We start from the raw sequence: 22240 nt of genomic DNA, 5'->3' as shown, positions 1-22240 counted from the left end.
TTGATCATAATGGCAATGCAAACTTGTAGTGTATTGAAGGTTTAAAAATGCTTCAAATTTCCACTTAAAAATATGAGACTGGATTCGATTTATTGGGATACCCATTAGCCGACGCCAATGGCGACATCTAGTCTTACTTGGGTCCGACAGTTTGTCATAATGAATTTGCACTAATGAAAAATGTATCAACCCCTACAACAACAAAAAATGAACATTCATTATAATCCACATAATAATTCACATTTCCTGTAGCTGCTGGATTATTGTCCTGCTGTGAGAAACTGGGTCAAATCAAGATACGGCATCTGTAGTTCAGCCTGACACTATAGCCTGTAGGCTATTCCCAGTACGGAGTCCTTCTCCCCGTCTCAAATCATCTTTCTATCAGCATCTAGCCAAACTGAACCAGAGGGAAGGGCTCCTTCTCTCCTTCCTGGGGGCTCTGGAATAGATCAACTGTGTATTTGATTTCAGATTAATCTGTATGGAGACCGATTTATGTCTGCTGTCAGAAAGAAAACAGATTTAGGACCAGTGTACATGAGCTTAATCCTGCGTAGACACACACAGATACACCCATGTTTTGGCTGGTGTGATCAAAACCGATACCAGCCAATAGGTGGGTGTGTGGCCAGAACAAAAACACCCACGTTTTGGCTGGTGTGGCCAGAACAGAACCCCCCGTGTTGGTTGGTGTGGCCAGAACAGAACCCCCCCCGTGTTGGTTGGTGTGGCCAGAACAAAAACACCCACGTTTTGGCTGGTGTGGCCAGAACAGACCCCCCTGTGTTGGTTGGTGTGCCGAGGCATACGGACAGACAGACAGAAACACAGACACCCACAGATACACCCACAAACGCAAAAATGCACACATGCATGCCTACCACATACACATACTAAAACTCATACTAGTGCAGAATGTATGCTTGTAAATGTTGCCACTAGAATTCCCAGCCAGCTGTTGTTTAGTGAAGGTGCACAAAATCTTTTAAGTCTCCAGAAATTCTCAGGACATTAAAACATTGTTTGCCAAGCCCCGTGGGAGTTTTTTCCCGCATTTGATAAATACCTTTTAAACCACACATTATATAAAAAAAAAACATTAAATATGTATGTGGGCCAGAGTAATTAAAAGCAGGCAAACATGATTTAATTCAAATGACTTTAGTAGGAGTGGGATTCGTTTAGGATTCAGGCTGCTTGTTGGAGTGTTTTCACTGTGATTCAAGCAGCACCAAGCCTCAGGCCAAAACACACTCTGGATATTTCCTTTTGTGATCCTGGTTTGGTATGTCCGTCTGGTGCTGGTCTGGGAACCCCCCCCACCCCTCTCTCTCTCTCTCTCCCTCTCCCTCTACATAATTCTATCCATTTTCCAGCCATCCTCAGTACTGCCATGTCAAACAAGCACAGGAAGGAGCTCCTGTCTGTCTGTCTGTCTGCCCTGTCCCGTCTTCTGCCTCCAGGGAGAGGAAATCTTCAACTAGGAGTTCAAGACCCCTCTCTGTCTACTGTTAACACCCTGAGGAGTCTCACTTCCTGTGTGTGTGCGCGTGTGTGTGTGTGTGTGTGTGTGTGTGTGTGTGTGTGTGTGTGTGTGTGTGTGCGCGCGTATGTATGTCTGAGGGAGAGCACTCACCGCCCATTTGTCTGACAGCCGGGGCCTCTAGTGTTTTGGAGGACCCTGGAGAGTTAGGATTCAGTAACATGTTTTGAAGAAACATCATCAGCACTGGTCATTAAAAATGTAGACGTGTGTAGACGCAGGCCTCAGGCAAGGCCCCATTAAGCAGGGCTGAAGTGGTTTTTAAGTGTGTGTGAGAAAGACAGAGCATAACGAGAGGCAGATTTAAATGTACTTTACGTGGATAAACATCAACATCAGCTTCCAGTTTCCTGAAAAGCCAAAATATTGCGTCATCCATATGAAATCCTACACTACCCTGTGATGAAGTTTTTGGTTGTTGTTGTTGAAAGGACGCAGTGCTTTGTCTGTCTCCCTGAGGAGCTGGTCCCTCTGTGGAGATGTAGGAATGGTGCATTAGCATTTACTGTGCGCCGTTAGCTGTTGGGCTGGTGTTTATGCTCTGAGGACATCTGTGGTTCACAGGCGCTCAGCTATCACCCTGGGCTCACAACGCTCTCCTCTCCTCTTCCGCTCTCTCCTCTCCTCTCCTCTCCTCTCCTCTCCTCTCCTCTCCTCTCCTCTCCTCTCCTCTCCTCTCCTCTCCTCTCCTCTCCTCTCCTCTCCTCTCCTCTCCTCTCCTCTCCTCTCCTCTCCTCTCCTCGCTCCCTCATGGACACTCATTTATTCATGTCTATGGATTCCCCCACTCTTCAAACAGCTCGGTGTGTCTCTGTCCATCTCAAACCGGAGTGACGGACAGTTAGTGGTGGAAGCGTGTTCGACATGATAATCGTGTCTCGTTGTCTGGTGCAGCTCACTAACATAGAGCATAAGGAATTCAACCTGCTCTGTCGCTCTACTCTGATGATGTGATTTAACTGACTTGGATACAGAGCTTGCCCCTATGATTATGAACACAAATCGTCTTTGGGTAGGGAAGGACGACTCTGATTTAGTCAAGGCAGAAGCAGCAGCAGCAGCAAGTGATCCACCCGGTGCCTGCTGTTGGAAACCGACATTGACATCACATAAATCAATAACCATTCAGACCAATTCAACAGAAAAAAAAGGAACAGGGAGAGATTGGAGTTTGGATGTTATCTTTCCCTCTAGGAGATCAGTGCTCGATTACAGTGCCTGATCCAGAGTCCGATGAAGTGTTACGTAACCATGGCGATTGACAACAGAGAGCTGTTTATAAGGTGACAAGAGGACAGACCGTGATTGGCACAGTAGATATGTTTGGCATCATGTGAGCTCCATCCTGAACTGTAGCAGACCGGGTTTCAAATAGTGTTACTTTGAAAGAGCGGGTTTCAAATAGTGTTACTTTGAAAGAGCTTGATTGAGTCTGCCTGGGGAGCACAGGGCAAGCTCAGAAAACACAGCTAAATCATTCGAAAGTACACAATTACTATTTGAACCCAGGTCTGATGTGAGCTCAATTGTGGGACTGTTATGGTTGCGAAGATACCGGCTATCAGAGCAATTGTGATACAAAAAGCCTAGCAAGAACGAGGGACTGTAGTGCTCAGTTGCCTGTGAACTAGGTGAGCGAGACTGTGCAGATAGCAGGTGTCAACATACGTCTTGTTACACGCAGGTGGTGTCTATGGTATTTTCTGCGAACAAAGCAAACACATCCTCCAAGGACCAACACAGCTCTTTCCCTTGCACAGTGAGACAACACACTAGCAGCGGAGGTCACTGTCTCAGAGACACAAGGACACCGTCTTGCCTGTCCCTTTTAACTATTCACTCCGTCACAGGCCATTCGCAGAGACATGAGAGCGGTTGAGAATGAGATATCTTTGAGCGAAAGACCTTGGCTCTCATCAGATTTCTCTTTCCAGACAATACTGTCTGCCTCGTTGTCATTGAGAGCAAGAAAGCGAGAGAATGAGAGAGAGAGAGAGAGAAAAAGAAAGCTGTAGTGTGACATCTGAAACCAGCTCAAAGCCTAGCATGAGGTGTGCAACTCTTTCTCTCCTTCTTTCTCTTTCTACCCCTGCAAACCATCCATCCGGACATTGGTGGGCACAGCGTCTCCATGGCAACCTACCAGATAATCAGCACATTACCAGAGTACCACGTAAACTCCTTTCACCCACAAGGCGATCTCAAATTGACCCTGGACCTGTAATTGTATCTGCGGGCAATACACTAATTTCACTGCGACCGCCGTCATCCCTGATCCAAGGCCTGTAATATCCGACACTGGCAGAGGTCACTGAGTGCCTCTGGGTGGCCACACTCCTACATTATTCATCAGACGGGGCTGAGGTTTCTGAGTTGCTAAAAAAGAGAGACAGGGAGTGTGTGTGTGTGTGTGTGTGTGTGTGTGTGTGTGTGTGTGTGTGGGGGGGTTGTACAGTGGGGTCCCCTTACCAAGAACCGGGTTGCCTTTCCCAGGAAGCTGACATTTGGCCGCAGGTGGATCTTCCAGCAAGACAATAACCCCAAGAACACATCATCATCCACACATAAATGGTTCATTGGCCACATCATTTACATTTTGTCCATCTCAGTCTCCGGATTTGGACCCCATTGAAACAGGGCAGGTTTGAATTGAACAGGGCAGTTCATAAGAGCAGAGGATATCAAGGATCTGGAAAGATTCTGAATGGAGGAATGGTTAAGATCCCTCCCAATGTTTTCTCCAATCTAATAAAACATTTTAGAAAAAGGCTCTGTGTCATTTTCCACGCAAGGGGAGGGTGCTGGAGTATTGAAAACAGGGGTGTCAATAATTCTGACCCCTATAATTTTTAGATAATTCCTCTTAGCAATTTTATGAATATAAAATAATATAATTTCCCAAATGTTTTTTACGCATACAGTCAGTCATGTCTGCTCATCTGTGCATGTGGTTACTAGTCCAACGTGTGGGTGTGTGGGTGTCTGCTCATCTGTGCATGTGGTTACTAGTCCAACGTGTGCATGTGGTTACTAGTCCAACGTGTGGGTGTGTGGGTGTCTGCTCATCTGTGCATGTGGTTACTAGTCCAACGTGTGGGTGTGTGGGTGTGCTCATCTGTGGTGTCTGCTCATCTGTGCATGTGGTTACTAGTCCAACGTGTGGGTGTGTCTGCTCATCTGTGCATGTGGTTACTAGTCCAACGTGTGGGTGTGTGGGTGTCTGCTCATCTGTGCATGTGGTTACTAGTCCAACGTGTCTGCTCATCTGTGGTGTGTGGGTGTGTGGGTGTCTGCTCATCTGTGCATGTGGTTACTAGTCCAACGTGTGGGTGTCTGCTCATCTGTGCATGTGGTTACTAGTCCAACGTGTGGGTGTGTGGGTGTCTGCTCATCTGTGCATGTGGTTACTAGTCCAACGTGTGGGTGTGTGGGTGTGTGGGTATCTGCTCATCTGTGCATGTGGTTACTAGTCCAACGTGTGGGTGTGTGGGTGTGTGGGTGTCTGCTCATCTGTGCATGTGGTTACTAGTCCAACGTGTGGGTGTCTGCTCATCTGTGCATGTGGTTACTAGTCCAACGTGTGGGTGTGTGGGTGTCTGCTCATCTGTGCATGTGGTTACTAGTCCAACGTGTGGGTGTGTGGGTGTCTGCTCATCTGTGCATGTGGTTACTAGTCCAACGTGTGGGTGTGTGGGTGTATGCTCATCTGTGCATGTGGTTACTAGTCCAACGTGTGGGTGTCTGCTCATCTGTGCATGTGGTTACTAGTCCAACGTGTGGGTGTGTGGGTGTCTGCACATCTGTGCATGTGGTTACTAGTCCAACGTGTGGGTGTGTGGGTGTATGCTCATCTGTGCATGTGGTTACTAGTCCAACGTGTGGGTGTGTGGGTGTGTGGGTGTCTGCTCATCTGTGCATGTGGTTACTAGTCCAACGTGTGGGTGTGTGGGTGTCTGCTCATCTGTGCATGTGGTTACTAGTCCAACGTGGGTGTGTGGGTGTCTGCTCATCTGTGCATGTGGTTACTAGTCCAACGTGTGGGTGTGTGGGTGTGTGGGTGTCTGCTCATCTGTGCATGTGGTTACTAGTCCAACGTGTGGGTGTGTGGGTGTGTGGGTGTCTGCTCATCTGTGCATGTGGTTACTAGTCCAACGTGTGGGTGTGTGGGTGTCTGCTCATCTGTGCATGTGGTTACTAGTCCAACGTGTGGGTGTGTGGGTGTCTGCTCATCTGTGCATGTGGTTACTAGTCCAACGTGTGGGTGTGTGGGTGTGGGTGTGGGTGTGTGCTCATCTGTGCATGTGGTTACTAGTCCAACGTGTGGGTGTGTGGGTGTGTGGGTGTGTGGGTGTCTGCTCATCTGTGCATGTGGTTACTAGTCCAACGTGTGGGTGTGTGGGTGTGTGGGTGTATGCTTATCTGTGCATGTGGTTACTAGTCCAACGTGTGGGTGTGTGGGTGTGTCTGCTCATCTGTGCATGTGGTTACTAGTCCAACGTGTGGGTGTGTGGGTGTCTGCTCATCTGTGCATGTGGTTACTAGTCCAACGTCTGGGTGTGTGGGTGTCTGCTCATCTGTGCATGTGGTTACTAGTCCAACGTGTGGGTGTGTGGGTGTCTGCTCATCTGTGCATGTGGTTACTAGTCCAACGTGTGGGTGTGTGGGTGTCTGCTCATCTGTGCATGTGGTTACTAGTCCAACGTGTGGGTGTGTGGGTGTCTGCTCATCTGTGCATGTGGTTACTAGTCCAACGTGTGGGTGTGTGGGTGTGTGGGTGTCTGCTCATCTGTGCATGTGGTTACTAGTCCAACGTGTGGGTGTGTGGGTGTGTGGGTGTCTGCTCATCTGTGCATGTGGTTACTAGTCCAACGTGTGGGTGTCTGCTCATCTGTGCATGTGGTTACTAGTCCAACGTGTGGGTGTGTGGGTGTGTGGGTGTCTGCTCATCTGTGCATGTGGTTACTAGTCCAACGTGTGGGTGTCTGCTCATCTGTGCATGTGGTTACTAGTCCAACGTGTGGGGTGTGTGGGTGTGTGTGGTGTCTGCTCATCTGTGCATGTGGTTACTAGTCCAACGTGTGGGTGTGTGGGTGTGTGGGTGTCTGCTCATCTGTGCATGTGGTTACTAGTCCAACGTGTGGGTGTCTGCTCATCTGTGCATGTGGTTACTAGTCCAACGTGTGGGTGTGTGGGTGTCTGCTCATCTGTGCATGTGGTTACTAGTCCAACGTGTGGGTGTGTGGGTGTCTGCTCATCTGTGCATGTGGTTACTAGTCCAACGTGTGGGTGTGTGGGTGTCTGCTCATCTGTGCATGTGGTTACTAGTCCAACGTGTGGGTGTGTGGGTGTGTGGGTGTATGCTCATCTGTGCATGTGGTTACTAGTCCAACGTGTGGGTGTGTGGGTGTCTGCTCATCTGTGCATGTGGTTACTAGTCCAACGTGTGGGTGTGTGGGTGTCTGCTCATCTGTGCATGTGGTTACTAGTCCAACGTGTGGGTGTGTGGGTGTGTGGGTGTCTGCTCATCTGTGCATGTGTGGGTGTGTGGGTGTGTGATTGTGTGGGTGTGTGGGTGTGCGAGCATGTGTGGGTGTGTGGGTGTGCGAGCACGTGTGGGTGTGTGGGGGTGTGCGATTGTGTGGGTGTGTGGGTGTGCGAGCACGTGTGGGTGTGTGGGTGTGCGAGCACGTGTGGGCGTGTGGGTGTGTGGGTGTGCGAGCACGTGTGGGTGTGTGGGTGTGTGGGTGTGTGGGTGTGCGAGCACGTTTGGGTGTGTGGGTGTGTGGGTGTGTGATTGTGTGGGTGTGTGGGTGTGTGATTGTGTGGGTGTGTGGGTGTGCGAGCACGTGTGGGTGTGTGATTGTGTGGGTGTGTGGGTGTGTGGGTGTGCGAGCTCGTGTGGGTGTGTGATTGTGTGGGTGTGCGAGCACGTGTGGGTGTGTGATTGTGTGGGTGTGTGTTTCCACCCACCTAGACGTGTTCTCCAGAGTGCTCCGGACTTCATTCATCTGGTCCTTCCCAAAATACACCACTGTGAGGTGGACACGCCCATCCTGCCGCACACACACCTCTCTGCAACAAACACAAACACATTAAGACACAATGAATCAAACAGAGCAGGGGACTTACTATACACAACCCAAGTACAGAGAGGGCCATGGGGCAGGTAGCCTAGGTTGTAATCATTTGTTTTGCTTTCAGCAGACGTTCGCTGCTTTTGAAGCTTTCCTGGCGCAACGGAACCGATGGAATAATCGCCAAGGTCCAAACCCTGCACATTTGCACTGAAGGTAGACCGAGACAAAAAGTTCAACATGTTTGAAAGAAAACACATATTGTATCAATAGAAGAAGTCAGTTCAAAATGGGGTTACAGCGAGATCAGACAGTACCCTCAAGGGTAGGCGGATACCAGAGGAGGCTGGTGGGAGGAGCTATAGGAGGACGGGCTCATTGTAATGGCTGGAATGGAATCAATGGAACTGTATCAAACACACTGCACTTATGGGAAACCACATTTTTGACTCCGTTCCATGGATTCCAATTCCAGCCATTACAATGAGCCCGTCTTCCTATAGCTCCTCCCAACAGCCTCCACTGGTGCATACGGTATATGCACAGGCTACATACAGTATGTTACGTTTTTATATAGGAGTCACACAACGAGGACCTGGCACCAGACAGAAGCCTAGAGCGATCGATCTCCAGCACTAGTGCGACATTCTAGAACTCTAGCAAGCAGACATTCTGATGGAGACTCGCCAAATGTATATGCTGTGCTCAGTAATTGAGTCACATGGCTTCTGAAAGACTGTCAGTTCGACCTCACATTCCTCTTCTCTCCACGTGAATGCACACACACACCACCTCCCCCTCCTCCCTTAAATATGGATGAGACCAAAGCATTTGCTCAGCGACTCAGGGAACCTTTGTACAGCATGAACAGCACCACTGTATCACAGGTTCCCTCTGAGTCCAGGGGGCAGTTTAACGTGCTGTGGGTTTAAGACTGCTACTAAGCAGGATTTGCCAGAAGAAAAAAAGCACCCTCAAAGCCTTGATAAGCAGCTGTGCAGGAGTGTAACAAATTAGAGGAATGAAAAGGTCTCTAACAGACAGACATGCCGTGGCTATCAGAGTACAAACAGAACCGTTACCTCCTATACTCTGAATCCTTACTGCCGCGACAAACTAGGAATGTCAAGCATGGATAACTACTGCATCTTCTGTTTCTCGTTCCCTTTAACTCGGTTATTGCCTAACATTATCCTAGTTAATACAAGTGAACATGCTTTTTAAAATGTCTTTATTAACCCTTATTTTACCGTTGTTGTTTTGGTAGGTTGCCGGAGAACACATTCTGATGTACCACAACAACCCGAGGAGAGGGGTGAAAGGCCCAATAACACGCATGTGTCTCTCACCTGAAGTTGTGCATGAAGTGTCTGAACTTGTCGGCCCTCTGGGAGAGGGGCACTATGATGTTGATGGGGACGTTAGCCGTGTCCACCCTCTCATTCTTCACCTTCATCAGGGGCCCAAAGGGACGGAACAGAACCAGCTTCCTGAACTCACGGCTCTGGTCCCCTTTGAAGGTGAGCTCATACAGAGTGCCTTTGTCCTTCTCCGTCCGAGCGATACCTGGGGAAGGGAGAAGAGTGAGCTTACCCATACACACACCAGGGCTGTCAAATGCAGACAGACACATGCACGCACGCACACACACACACACACACACACACACACACACACACACACACACACACACACACACACACACACACACACACACACACACACACACACACACACACACACACACACACACACAGCTGAACTGCAGTTCAGTTTATTTGTTGTTATAATGTTGATGGCTATCCAGTAGTGCATTGTGGATAATCTGCCTGGGTTTTGTCAGCTGGTGAATATTTTCTCCACTTTGCTGCCTGAATCTGAAAGTGTTTTGAAAAGAGAAGGATAGTCCTTGGCTGTGTGGCCATGGGAGAGAGAGACAGACCCAGAGAGACAGGGATATAGACAGACAGGGCATTTCAAGCTCAGGGAGAGAGAGAGATACAGGACAGGGAGAGAGGGACAGACAGGGCATTTAAGTGAGAGAGAATGCAACAGACCAGGCATTTCAGACCTTGGGAGAGAGTGACAGACGGGGTATTTCAGGCCCAGGGAGAGAGAAAGGGCATTTTAAGCCCAGGGAGAGAGAGAAAAGGCATTTCAAGCCCAGGGAGAGAGAGAAAGGGCATTTTAAGCCCAGGGAGAGAGAGAAAATGCATTTTAAGCCCAGGGAGAGAGAGAGAAGGCATTTTAAGCCCAGGGAGAGGGAGAAAGGGCATTTTAAGCCCAGGGAGAGAGAGAAAGGGCATTTTAAGCACAGGGAGAGAGAGAAAGGGCATTTTAAGCCCAGGGAGAGAGAGAGAGGCATTTTAAGCCCAGGGAGAGAGAGAGAAAGGGCATTTTAAGCCCAGGGAGAGAGATAAAGGGCATTTTAAGCCCAGGGAGAGAGAGAAAGACAAACAGGGCAATTCAGGCCCATGGAATGAGAAAGGGACAGACAGGCAGGCAGACAGACAGACAGACAGACAGACAGACAGACAGACAGACAGACAGACAGACAGACAGACAGACAGACAGACAGACAGACAGACAGACAGACAGACAGACAGACAGACAGACAGACAGAGACACACAGAGAGAGAGAAATAGTACCTGACCACTGTGACTGACCCAAAATGAAGGAAATCCTTGACTATGTACAGCAGCCGAAGGCAGACCTGGCTCTCAGGAGAAGATAAGCTATGTGCACACTGCCCACAAAATGAGGTGGAAACTGAGCTGCACTTCTTAACCTCCTGCCAAATGTTTGACCATATTAGAGACACATATTTCCTCAGATTACACAGACCCACAAAGAATTCGAAAACAAATCCAATTTCGATAAGCTCCCATACCTATTGGGTGAAGTACCACAGTGTTTCATCACAGCAGCACGATTTGTGACCTATTGCCACAAGAAAAGGGCAACCAGTGAAGAACAAACACTATTGTAAATACAACCTATATTTTTGTTGATTCATTTTCCCATTTGTACTTGAACTATTTGCACATCATTAAAACACGACTATTAGGTTCTAAATAACAGGGTAAAATGTGAAGGACAACTATGAAAAGCTGTTTTTTTAAACCTGTCTCCTTTGCTGAGTCTCCTCCTTACACATCTGGACAGCCAATACATCTCGGTTGCTAGGCAGGACGTTAGTGATGCTTCATCTGACCTGACCTCGGCCCAAATTCCTTACTCCTCCCCCAACTGACGGCTGTCCTCTTGACTTGTACCAGACTGTGGCCCTTCTCCTTTCCATAGGATACCTGATGTCGAACAATAACATGTTCTGCATTCTCCGCTCTCCCTCCCTTCAACATTTCAAGTTTAAAAGTCAGAAACCATCAGTACATAGACATAATATCACATTTGAAATGTCTTTATTCTTTTGGAACTTTTGTGAGTGTAATGTTACATTTTTATAGTATATTTCACTTTTGTTTATTATCTATTTCACTTGCTTTGGCAATGTAAACATGTTTCCCAATAAAGCCCCTTAAACTGACATTGAAATTGAATTGAGAGTGAGCAGGGGGGGGGGGGTCGAGAGAGAGACAGAAACTGAAACTGACAGAGAGAGAGAGAGACAGGGCATTATGACGGGCATTTTATGCCCAGAGAGAGATGGCCAGAAAGGGCATTTCAGGCCAATGTAAAGATCCCCGGCCTCTCCTCTCTGCTCCTAGGTGGACTTGGCTGGGGCCCTGGGCCATCTGCCACTATGACAGCTGAAGGAGACTGGTCATGCATAGAGATCCTACTCACACTGGATTTACATCGCCTCACAGTAGTTAATACCCAGACATATCACTCAACAACAATACCGTTTACTCAGTCCCCCCTTCACAGCTGTGCACTGTCAGTCAAAACCTCTTGTTCCAAAGATGACATGACTGGACTGGACAAAAACACAGCAAGAGTGTGAGGTTCGTCATCACGAAAGCAAAACTCTGTCCCAAAATAATTATTTGAATTTCTCTACAGAAAATGCATGTACTTTACTCCCATTTCAAAACATTCTACTTTCGATTACTTCAAGAATAAAAACGGAATATGTTAAGTCACGCAACAATGCAGTAGAATCTAGCACAGTAACAAAATCCTCATACTGCAGGCTACTGCATTCTCCCGATAGAAAACACAGGAAGCTGCAAAAGCCGAGCGGGAATAGCTTGTGATCCCCAGTCCGATAGTGGCAAGACTAACTTCCTGTGATAAGAGCCATCTTCTCTTAACTCTGGGGACAGGGTGGGCTGTGGCTCCTCAGCCAGACTCCATGTACCACATAAACATGTTTCTCACATTCACACAGCATACAGGATAGGATATTCATTTCATCACCCTGTTGCAGGATAACATTACTGCAAAAAATGTATAAACCCCTATGAAAATGTCCATTAACTGTAATCCACAGGCAGCCCAATTCTGATATTTTTTTCCACTCATTTTGACCAATCACATCAGCTCTTTTAGGGGCGGCAGGTAGCCTAGTGGGTAGCGCGTAAGGGCTAGTAAGCGAAAGGTTGCTGGATCAAATCTCTGAGATGTCATTCTGCCCCTGAACAAGGCAGTTAACCCACTGTTCCCCAGTAGGCAATCATTGTAAATAAGAATTTGTTCTTAACTGACTTGCCTAGTTACATAAAAAATAAAATAAAATTCACATCAGATCTTTTTCAGAGCTGATTTGATTGGTCTAAAGACCAATTAGTGAACAAAAGATTAGAATTGGGCTACCTCTCTAAAAGCAGCCATGATCATTCACATTTCCTCTTGCTGCATGATTCTTTTCCTGCTGTAGCAAACTGGCTCAAATTAAGATCCTACACCTGTACCACTCCATTTCCACCCAAACCCTCTCTTTTGCTTTCATATTTTTTTCTAGTTTGTCTCTCCCTCTCGGTTCCTTCGCTCTCTCTCCCCTTCTACTCTGTCCCTCTTATTCCTTGTTGTCTCGTTGCGCCACTCTCATACTTTCTGTGCGACAGCTGAGCAAACCCACCCGGGGCAGCTCCTGAAAAACACCATTCAGTACAGCCAATGGGTGGTGTTCAGTATTTGTGTTCAGTCGCGGCTTGCTAACTGAGAATTGGCAGGGCTCTTAATGCTCTCTTTGTAATTGTCAGCATCTCAACAAGCTTCAAGTTGTCTGGATGAATGAAAAGGTACTTGTCCACTCATTTAAAAGGACGGGCAAGGAGAACTTCATTGCTAATATAAAGACAGTTCATTAAGTAGCACGGCCGCTTTCATTTTTGTTGTTGAACAATGGTTGTTGTTTGCTACTTGCTACACAGCCACGTCCAACTACAGAGTACTCTTTGGATTACCCAGGAACAAATTGGCTAACTACAGGGTCAAAAAACACATTCAAAACGCTACCAATGTTTCACGTGTTTCTTCACCAGAAATGACTGCTTACGGATACCTTCATGTGTGTAAAATATTGCTGTTCTCAGATTTGTAAATCCTAGATTTTAGGTGTGTATTTTCAAAACGCTAGATATCCATTGTTGAGCTGGATTAGAATGTTCGTATACTCTACGTATATTTGACTGTGATCTGTGGTTGTCTCACCTAGAGATCTTAAGATGGATGCACTAACTGTAAGTCGCTCTGGATAAGAGAATCTGCTAAATGACGGAAATGTCAAATATAACCGTTTTACATACAGATCTCATATTACTGTATTGAGTCATTTTATTTTTTAAATATTGATGTTACAAATGTATCATTTTTCTACATTGTAGCATAATAGTGAAATCCATTTTTATTGGTCACATGTACGTGTAGTGCAATGCTTGTGCTTCTAGTTCCGACCATGCAGTAATATAACAAATTACAACAAATTGACAATGACTACCTTATACACACAAATGTAAAGGGATTAATAAGAATATGCACATATAAATATATGGATGAGCGATGGCCGTGCAGCATAGGCAAGTTGCAGTAGATGGTATGGAACAGTACATACAGTTGAAGTCGGACGTTTACATACACCTTAGCCAAATACATTTAAACTCAGTGTTTCACAATTGCTGACATTTAATCCTTGTAAAAAGTCCCTGTCTTCGGTCAGTTAGGATCACCACTTTACTTTAAGAATGTGAAATGTCATAAAAAAAGCAGAGAGTTTTCTTCGGGTGAAAGAGAGGAGGACCAAAATGCAGCGTGGTTAATTCGATACATCTTTAATGACGATGGACCACAACAATAAACGTGAAAAACGAAACAGCCTAAACTGGTGCAAACTAACACAGCGACAGGAACAATCACCCACCAAACACTCAAAGAATATGGCTGCCTAAATATGGTTCCCAATCAGAGACAACGAGAATCACCTGCCTCTGATTGAGAACCAATTCAGACAGCCATAGACTATGCTAGAAAACCCCACTAAGCCACAATCCCAATACCTACTAAAACCCCAATACAAAACACACCACAAAATAAACCCATGTCACACCCTGGCCTGACCAAATAAAGAAAGAAAACACAGAATACTAAGACCAGGGCGTGACAATAATTATTTATTTCAGATTGTATTTCTTTCATCACATTCCCAGTGGGTATGAAGTTTACATACACTCAATTAGTATTTGGTAGCATTGCCTTTAAATTGTTTATCTTGGGTCAAACGTTTTGGGTAGCCCTCCACAAGATTCCCACAATAAGTTGGGTGAATTTGGCCCATTCCTCCTGACAGAGCTGGTGTAACTGAGTCAGTTTTGTAGGCCTCCTTGCATGTACATGCTTTTTCAGTTCTGCCCACAAATGTTCTATGGGATTGAGGTCAGGGCTTTGTGATGGCCAGTCCAATACCTTGACTTTGTTGTCCTTAAGCCATTTTGCCACAACTTTGGAAGTATGCTTGGGGTCATTGTCCATTTGGAAGACCCATTTGCGACCAAGCTTCAACTTATTGACTGATGTCTTGAGATGTTGCTTTAATATATGCACATAATTTGTCTTCCTCATGATGCCATCTATTTTGTTAAGTGCACCAGTCCCTCCTGCAGCTAAGCACCTCCACAACATGATGCTGCCACCCCCGTGCTTCACAGTTGGGATGGTGTTCTTCGGCTTGCAAGCATCCCCCTTTTTCCTCCAAACATAACGATAGTCATTATGGCCAAACAGTTACATTTTTGTTTCATCAGACCAGAGGTCATTTCTCCAAAGAGTACGATCTTTGTCCCGATGTGCAGTTTTTTATGGCGGCTTTGGAGCAGTGGCAGCTTCCTTGCTGAGCAGCCTTTCAGATTATGTCGATATAGGACTTGTTTTTACTGTGGATATAGATACTTTTGTACCTGTTTCCTCCAGCATCTTCACAAGGTCCTTTGCTATTGTTCCTGAGCAGTATGACGGCTGCGTGGTCCCATGGTGTATATACTTGCATACTATTGTTTGTACAGATGAACTAGGTATCTTCAGGCATTTGGAAATTGCTCCCAAGGATGAACCAGACTTGTGGAGGTCTACAATTTCCTTTCTGAGGTCTTTGCTGATTTCTTTTGATTTTCCCATGATGTCAAGCAAAGACGCACTGAGTTTGAAGGTAGGCCTTGAAATACATCCACAGGTACATCTCCAATTGACTCACATGATGTTGATTAGCCTATCAGAAGTTTCTAAAGCCATGACATCCTTTTCTATATTTTCCAAGCTGTTAAAATGCACAGTCAACTTAGTGTATGTAAACTTCTGACCCACTGGAATTGTGATACAGTGAATTATAAGTGAATTATAAATGAAATAATCTGTCTGTAAACAATTGTTGGAAAAATGACTTGTGTCATGCACAAAGTAGATTTGCCAAAACTATAGTTTGTTAACAAGAAATTTGTGGAGTCGTTGAAAAACAAGTTTTAATGACTCCAACCTAAGTGTATGTAAACGTCCGACTTCAACTGTACATATGAGATGAGTATAATGTAGGATATGTAAACAACCACCTATACAACCACCTATACAACCACCTATACAACCACCTATACAAACACCTATACAACCACCTATACCATCACCTATACCATCACCTATACCATCACCTATACAAACACCTATACAACCACCTATACAACCACCTATACAAACACCTATACAAACACCTATACAACAACAAAACAACACTGACATAAAACAATCTCTGACAAAGACATGAGGGGAAACAGAGGGTTAAATACACAACAGGTAATGAATGGGATTGAAACCAGGTGTGTGGGAAGACAAGACAAAACCAATGGAAAATGAAAAAAGGATCAATGATGGCTAGAAGACCGGTGACGTCGACCGCCGAGCACCGCCCGAACAAGGAGAGGCAACGACTTCAGTAGAAGTCGTGACAACATTATTAAAGTGCCGTTATTTAAAGTGTCTAGTGATACCTTTATTACAGTAAGTCCATTTATTAAAGTGGCCAGATATTTGAGTCTGTATGTTGGCAGCCACTTTATGTTAGTGATGACTGTTTAGCAGTCTGATGGCCTTGAGATAGAAGCTGTTTTTCAGTCTCTCGGTCCCAGCTTTGATGCATCTGTACTGACCTCGCCTTCTGGATGATAGCGGGGTGAACAGGCAGTGGCTCGGGTGGTTGTTGTCCTTGATGATCTTTATGGCCTACCTGTAACATCGGGTGGTGTAGGTGTCCTGGAGGGCAGGTAGTTTGCCCCCGGTGATGCGTTGTGCAGACCTCACTACCCTCTGGAGAGCCTTACGGTTGTGGGCGGAGCAGTTGCCGTACAAGGCGGTGATACAGCCCGACAGGATGTTCTCGATTGTGCATCTGTAAAAGTTTGTGAATGTTTTAGGTGACAAGCCAAATTTCTTCAGCCTCCTGAGGTTGAAGAGGCGCTGTAACGCCTTCTTCACCACACTGTCTGTATGGGTGGATAATTTCAGTTTGTCCGTGATGTGTACGCCGAGGAACTTTCCACCTTCTCCACTACTGTCCCGTTGATGTGGATGGGGGGGGGTCTCCTCTGCTGTGTCCTGAAGTTCACGATCATCTCCTTTGTTTTATTGACGTTGAGTGAGAGGTTATTTTCCTGACACCACACTCCGAAGGCCCTTCCTGTAGGCCGTCTCATCGTTGTTGGTAATCAAGCCTACCACTGTAGTGTCATCTGCAAACTTGATGATTGAGTTGGAGGTGTGCATGGCCTCGCAGACACGGTGAACAGGGAGTACAGGAGAGGGCTGAGAATGCACCCTTGTGGGGCCCCAGTGTTGAGAATCAGCGGGGAGATGTTGTTTCCTACCTTCACCACCTGGGGGCGGCCCGTCAGAAAGTCCAGGACCCAGTTGCACAGGACGGGGTCGAGACCCAGGGTACTATGGTGTTAAATGCTGAGTAGTAGTCAATGAACAGCATTCTTACATAGGTATTCCTCTTGTCCAAATGGGTTAGGGCAGTGTGCAGTGTGGTTGCGATTGCGTCGTCTGTGGACCTATTGGGGCGGTAAGGAAATTGGAGTGGGTCTAGGCTATCAGGTAGGATGGAGGTGATATGATCCTTGACAAGTCTCTCAAAGCACTTCATGATGACAGAAGTGAGTGCAATGGGGTTATAGTCATTTAGTTCAGTTACCATAGCTTTCTTGTGAACAGGAACAATGGTGGCCATCTTGAAGCATGTGGTAAGAACAGACTGGGATAGGGATTGAATATGTCCGTAAACACACCGGCCAGCTGGTCTGCGCATGCTCTGAGGACGCGGCTAGGGTTGCCGTCTGGGCCGACAGCCTTGGGAGGGTTAACATGTTTAAATGTTTTACTCACGTCAGTTACGGAGAAGGAGAGCCCACAGGTTTTGTTAGCGGGCTGTGTCAATGGCCCTGTATTGTCCTCAAAGCGAGCAAAGAAGTTGTTTAGCTTGTCTGGGAGCAAGATGTCAATGTCCACGACGAGGCTAGTGTTCTTTTTGTAATCTGTGATTGACTGTAGACCCTGCCACATACGTCTCGTGTTTGAGCGGTTTGATTCCCAATGGAATAACACATTAGGAATCATGTAGAAACCAAAAAATATATTTTTGATTTTAGATTCTTCAAAGTAGCCACCCTTTGCCTTGATGACAGCTTTGCACACTCTTGGCATTTTCTCAACCAGCTTCACCTGGAATGCTTTACCAACAGTCTTGAAGGAGTTCCACATATTTATTTATTTATTTTTATTTTACCTTTATTTAACCAGGTAGGCAAGTTGAGAACAAGTTCTCATTTACAATTGCGACCTGGCCAAGATAAAGCAAAGCAGTTCGACAGATACAACGACACAGAGTTACACATGGAGTAAAACAAACATACAGTCAATAATACAGTATAAACAAGTCTATATACAATGTGAGCAAATGAGGTGAGAAGGGAGGTAAAGGCAAAAAAGGCCATGGTGGCAAAGTAAATACAATATAGCAAGTAAAACACTGGAATGGTAGTTTTGCAATGGAAGAATGTGCGAAGTAGAAATAAAAATAATGGGGTGCAAAGGAGCAAAATAAATAAATAAATAAAAATTAAATACAGTTGGGAAAGAGGTAGTTGTTTGGGCTAAATTATAGGTGGGCTATGTACAGGTGCAGTAATCTGTGAGCTGCTCTGACAGTTGGTGCTTAAAGCTAGTGAGGGAGATAAGTGTTTCCAGTTTCAGAGATTTTTGTAGTTCGTTCCAGTCATTGGCAGCAGAGAACTGGAAGGAGAGGCGGCCAAAGAAAGAATTGGTTTTGGGGGTGACTAGAGAGATATACCTGCTGGAGCGTGTGCTACAGGTGGGAGATGCTATGGTGATCACTTGTTGGCTGCTTATCCTTCACTCTGTGGACCAACTCATCCCAAACCATTTCAATTGGGTTGAGGTCGGGTGATTGTGGCTAAATCAGATTGTCATCTGATTTAGCACTCCATCACTCTCCTTCTTGGTCAAATAGACCTTACACAGCCTGGAGGTGTGTTGGGTCATTGTCATGTTGAAAAACAAATGATAGTGGGACTAAGTGCAAACCAGATGGGATGGCGTATCGCTGCAAAATGCTGTGGTAGCCATGCTGGTTAAGTGTGCCTTGAATTCTAAATAAATCACTGACAGTGTCACCAGCAAAGCACCCCCACACCATCACACCTCCTCCTCCATGCTTCACGGTGGGAACTACACATGTGGAGATCACCCATTCACCTACTCTGCGTCTCACAAAGACACGGTGGTTGGAACCAAAAATCCGAAATTTGGACTCATCAGACCAAAGGACAGATTTCCACCGGTCTAATGTCCATTGCTTGTGTTTCTTGGCCCAAGCAAGTCTCTTCTTATTGGTGTCTTTTAATAGTGGTTTCTTTGCAGCAATTAGACTATGAAGGCCTGGTTCACGCAGTCTCCTCTGAACAGTAGATTTTGAGATGTGTCTGTTATTTGAACTCTGTGAAGTATTTATTTGGGCTGCAATTTCTGACATGCAGTTAACTCTAATGAACTCTTCAGCAGATGTAACTCTGGTTCTTCCTTTCCTGTGGCAGTCCTCATGAGAGACAGTTTCCTCATTGCGCTTGATGGTTTTTGCAACTGCTCTTGAAGAAAGTTCTTGCTTATTTGAGCTGTTCTTGCCATAATATGAACTTGCTATTTTACCAAATAACTTTTAACCAGGCACACTTGTTAATTGAAAATAATTCCAGGTGAATAACTCATGAAGCTGGTTGAGAGAATGCGAAGAGTGTGCAAAGCTGTCATCATGGCAAAGGGTGGCTACTTTGAAGAATCTAAAATACATTTAGATTTGTTTAACACCTTTTTGGTAAATACAATGATTCCATATGTGTTATTTCATAGTTTTGATGTCTTCACTATTATTCTATATCACCTTTTGGAAAGAAACTCTTAATTCCTTATGAGTATGTTTAAGAGCCGATACCTGAACAAGTACTTCAAGGGAGAGATAGAGGTACATAAACAATTATGTGTTTTCAGTATATTTTTGGTATGTTGACACACACAGACAGACACAGATAGAAACCACATGCAAAGGCAGGCACACACACACACACACACACACACACACACACACACACACACACACACACACACACACACACACACACACACACACACACACACACACACACACACACACTTTCCCTCTCCCAGGTACACGTAGGAATTAGTCAGACATGGCCCCAGTAAAGATGTTGACCTTTCAGAGGAAGTGACCCCTCTCTCTGAGCTTGTAGAGATGCTACAAACTGAATGGAAAGCAGCTGCACTCATTTCCTACTCCAAATCATGCTAGACTAGCTGGATATCCTGGCTGTGGCTCTTCAGCACCTCTATTATGGCTATCACACAGCAAAGCAAGGCAACAACAACAAAAACCAAGAAGGAACACACGAACATGTTGGTTACGGATGTGGTTTACTGGAGAAAATACAGAAACAATCGTTCGATTTTCTTAGTTGGAAATGGGGATGTGCTGATTATTTATTTGTTCGGGCTGGAGTTCAATTTGGTGAATTAGTTGTTTTTACTCCATATCATTTTTATTCAAACCATGTCAGTATTCCAACTGCCACTCCACAATGTAGCTATTGTAAGCTATCATAGAGTAGTGTGGAGCAGAACCTTGTATATATGCCATACACAGGAGGCTTTTGAGAGGAGGATGGCCCATAATAATGGCTGGAACGGAGCAAATGAAATGACACCAATTTGATACCATTCCACTCATTCTGCTCCAGCCATTACCACGAGCCCGTCCTCCCCAATTATACATACACAGTATGTTTATCATTATCGCTGTATACATATGGCTCCGGTATGGAGCTTAGTGACTCACCTTCTATGAAGTCTGATGGGGAGTAGACCTTGGTGGTCCGGCCCTTGTCTGCTCCGTCTCGGGGTGTGTTGAGGCTCCGCAGGGCTGTCTCCAGCGCTTCACTCAGCTCATCCCTCCGGTCCTTCCTCACGGGCTTCTCCTCAGGGTGCCTGGTCAGGCCCATCTCCAGCTGGTACACCCTCTGCAGGGTGAAGCTCTCAAAGGGCACCACGGCATACTCATTGGGTAGTCTGGTCCCCTGGTGAACCTCCGCCCGGCCCAGCTGACTGCGAAGGAACTCCTGGAGGTCCGTGTGGCTCCTGTCAGCCCCAGGCCCCTGGCCCCCCTCCCCGAGGGCACCTCCTCCTGGGGACTGTCCGCCCCGGCCTCTCCCTGCCGCCCGTTCCATTGTGTCTTGAACTCCTTTGAGCTGCTCACTACGCTCCTGCAGTGCGTCTTTTAACTGGGCGATCTGCTTCTTCAGACTCGCCATGTGTAGCTTGTGCTGCTCCTCGCGTTCCGCTAGCATGGCCTGGTAGTCCTCCCGCCCCGGGGGTCCGCTCTGACCCGCCCCTATGCCCCCTGCTGCCCCTACCCCCAGCCCGGGGCGTGGCAGGGCGTGGCTCACTAGGTTGTCCTCGGAGTGGGGGCTGCAGGTCATCACGTAGAGGAGGGACAGAGAGCAGCACACTAAGACCAATAGCACGCCCACACGGGACACCCAGGCCAGCAGACCCCTCCGCAGCATCCTGCTATCCCCAAGAGGATCCAGGGATACACACACACACACACACACCTTACCCTCCAGCAGTCTCACCGCCCACTAAAATTTGATTGTCTTTGTGATTGATATTAATGTCTGACTAACCAAAGAAGATCCGCCTGAATGATCATTTGGGCCATTATAAGGGACATCTCAACATTGCTCATACCATTGTCTGGATTCCTCATCCTTATGTTTGCGGTCAAGGGTGAGGCCCATTGGTCACGTCCCCTTCTCCTTCCCCACTGGCTGGGGCCCAGTAAGGTTTGACGAGGTCCAGAACCTGGCTATTTCTATTTCCGATCCGGTCATTGGTAACAGACGCCATTCACCAGTGACTCACATCACATATGGTCCCACTACTTTCTCTGTGCACCCTGCTCTTTCCTTCCTGTCTGATGCTGCTGTTGCATTACAGGCCACTGAGAGAATGTCTGTCTGGGATTCGTTGTTTATTCCACTGGACTCATGTTGAGGGGTGATGACACATGACTAGCCTTCCTGGACCTGATTGAGTAAACTGCATAGAGTGAGAACACAAACCACATCCCTTAAAAGAAAGTGAATGAACATTTTTGGTTGTTCGCAGTTTCTTCATGATGTATATATCTTCCATGAGTTGCCTTCTGGGGAGAGAGATAGCAGGAGAGAGAGAAATATATCAGGAGAGAGAGAGAGAGATAGCAGGAGAGAGAGCGAGATAGCAGGAGAGAGAGAGAGATAGCAGGAGAGAGAGCGAGATAGCAGGAGAGAGAGAGATAGCAGGAGAGAGAGAGAGATAGCAGGAGAGAGAGAGATAGCAGGAGAGAGAGAGAGAGAGAGAGAGATAGCAGGAGAGAGAGAGATAGCAGGAGAGAGAGAGAGAGAGAGAGATAGCAGGAGAGAGAGCGAGATAGCAGGAGAGAGAGAGAGAGAGAGAGATAGCATGAGAGCAGGAGAGCAGGAGAGAGAGAGATAGCAGGAGAGAGAGAGAGAGACAGCAGGAGAGCATAGGGAGAGAGCGAGATAG

At 46.4% G+C, this 22240-nt stretch overlaps 1 protein-coding gene across 9 annotated transcripts in view; it reads right to left on the bottom strand.

The window, feature by feature from the left end:
• LOC112219676 (chondroitin sulfate N-acetylgalactosaminyltransferase 1) overlaps window positions 1–22240 on the bottom strand; it is a 42643-nt gene that overhangs the window by 7106 nt on the left and 13297 nt on the right. For 4 of the 9 annotated variants that reach the window (XM_024381153.2, XM_024381145.2, XM_024381144.2 and 1 more), the window contains 4 exons: window positions 21401–21857; window positions 20490–21220; window positions 8970–9186; window positions 7517–7618 (listed from right to left, as the gene is read on the bottom strand). In XM_024381153.2, coding sequence (XP_024236921.1) covers window positions 7517–7618; window positions 8970–9186; window positions 20490–21220; window positions 21401–21450 — 1100 coding nt within the window. In that variant the 5' untranslated portion in view covers window positions 21451–21857. The remainder of the gene's footprint in view (window positions 1–7516; window positions 7619–8969; window positions 9187–20489; window positions 21221–21400; window positions 21858–22240) is intronic. The other 5 variants (XM_024381148.2, XM_024381150.2, XM_024381149.2 and 2 more) reach the window with 3 other exon arrangements.

The sequence above is a fragment of the Oncorhynchus tshawytscha genome, linkage group LG20 (assembly GCF_018296145.1).
Source record: "Oncorhynchus tshawytscha isolate Ot180627B linkage group LG20, Otsh_v2.0, whole genome shotgun sequence".
NCBI lineage: Eukaryota > Metazoa > Chordata > Actinopteri > Salmoniformes > Salmonidae > Oncorhynchus > Oncorhynchus tshawytscha.
Note: the sequence above shows the minus strand (reverse complement) of the source record. Positions and strands in the feature narration are given on the sequence as shown.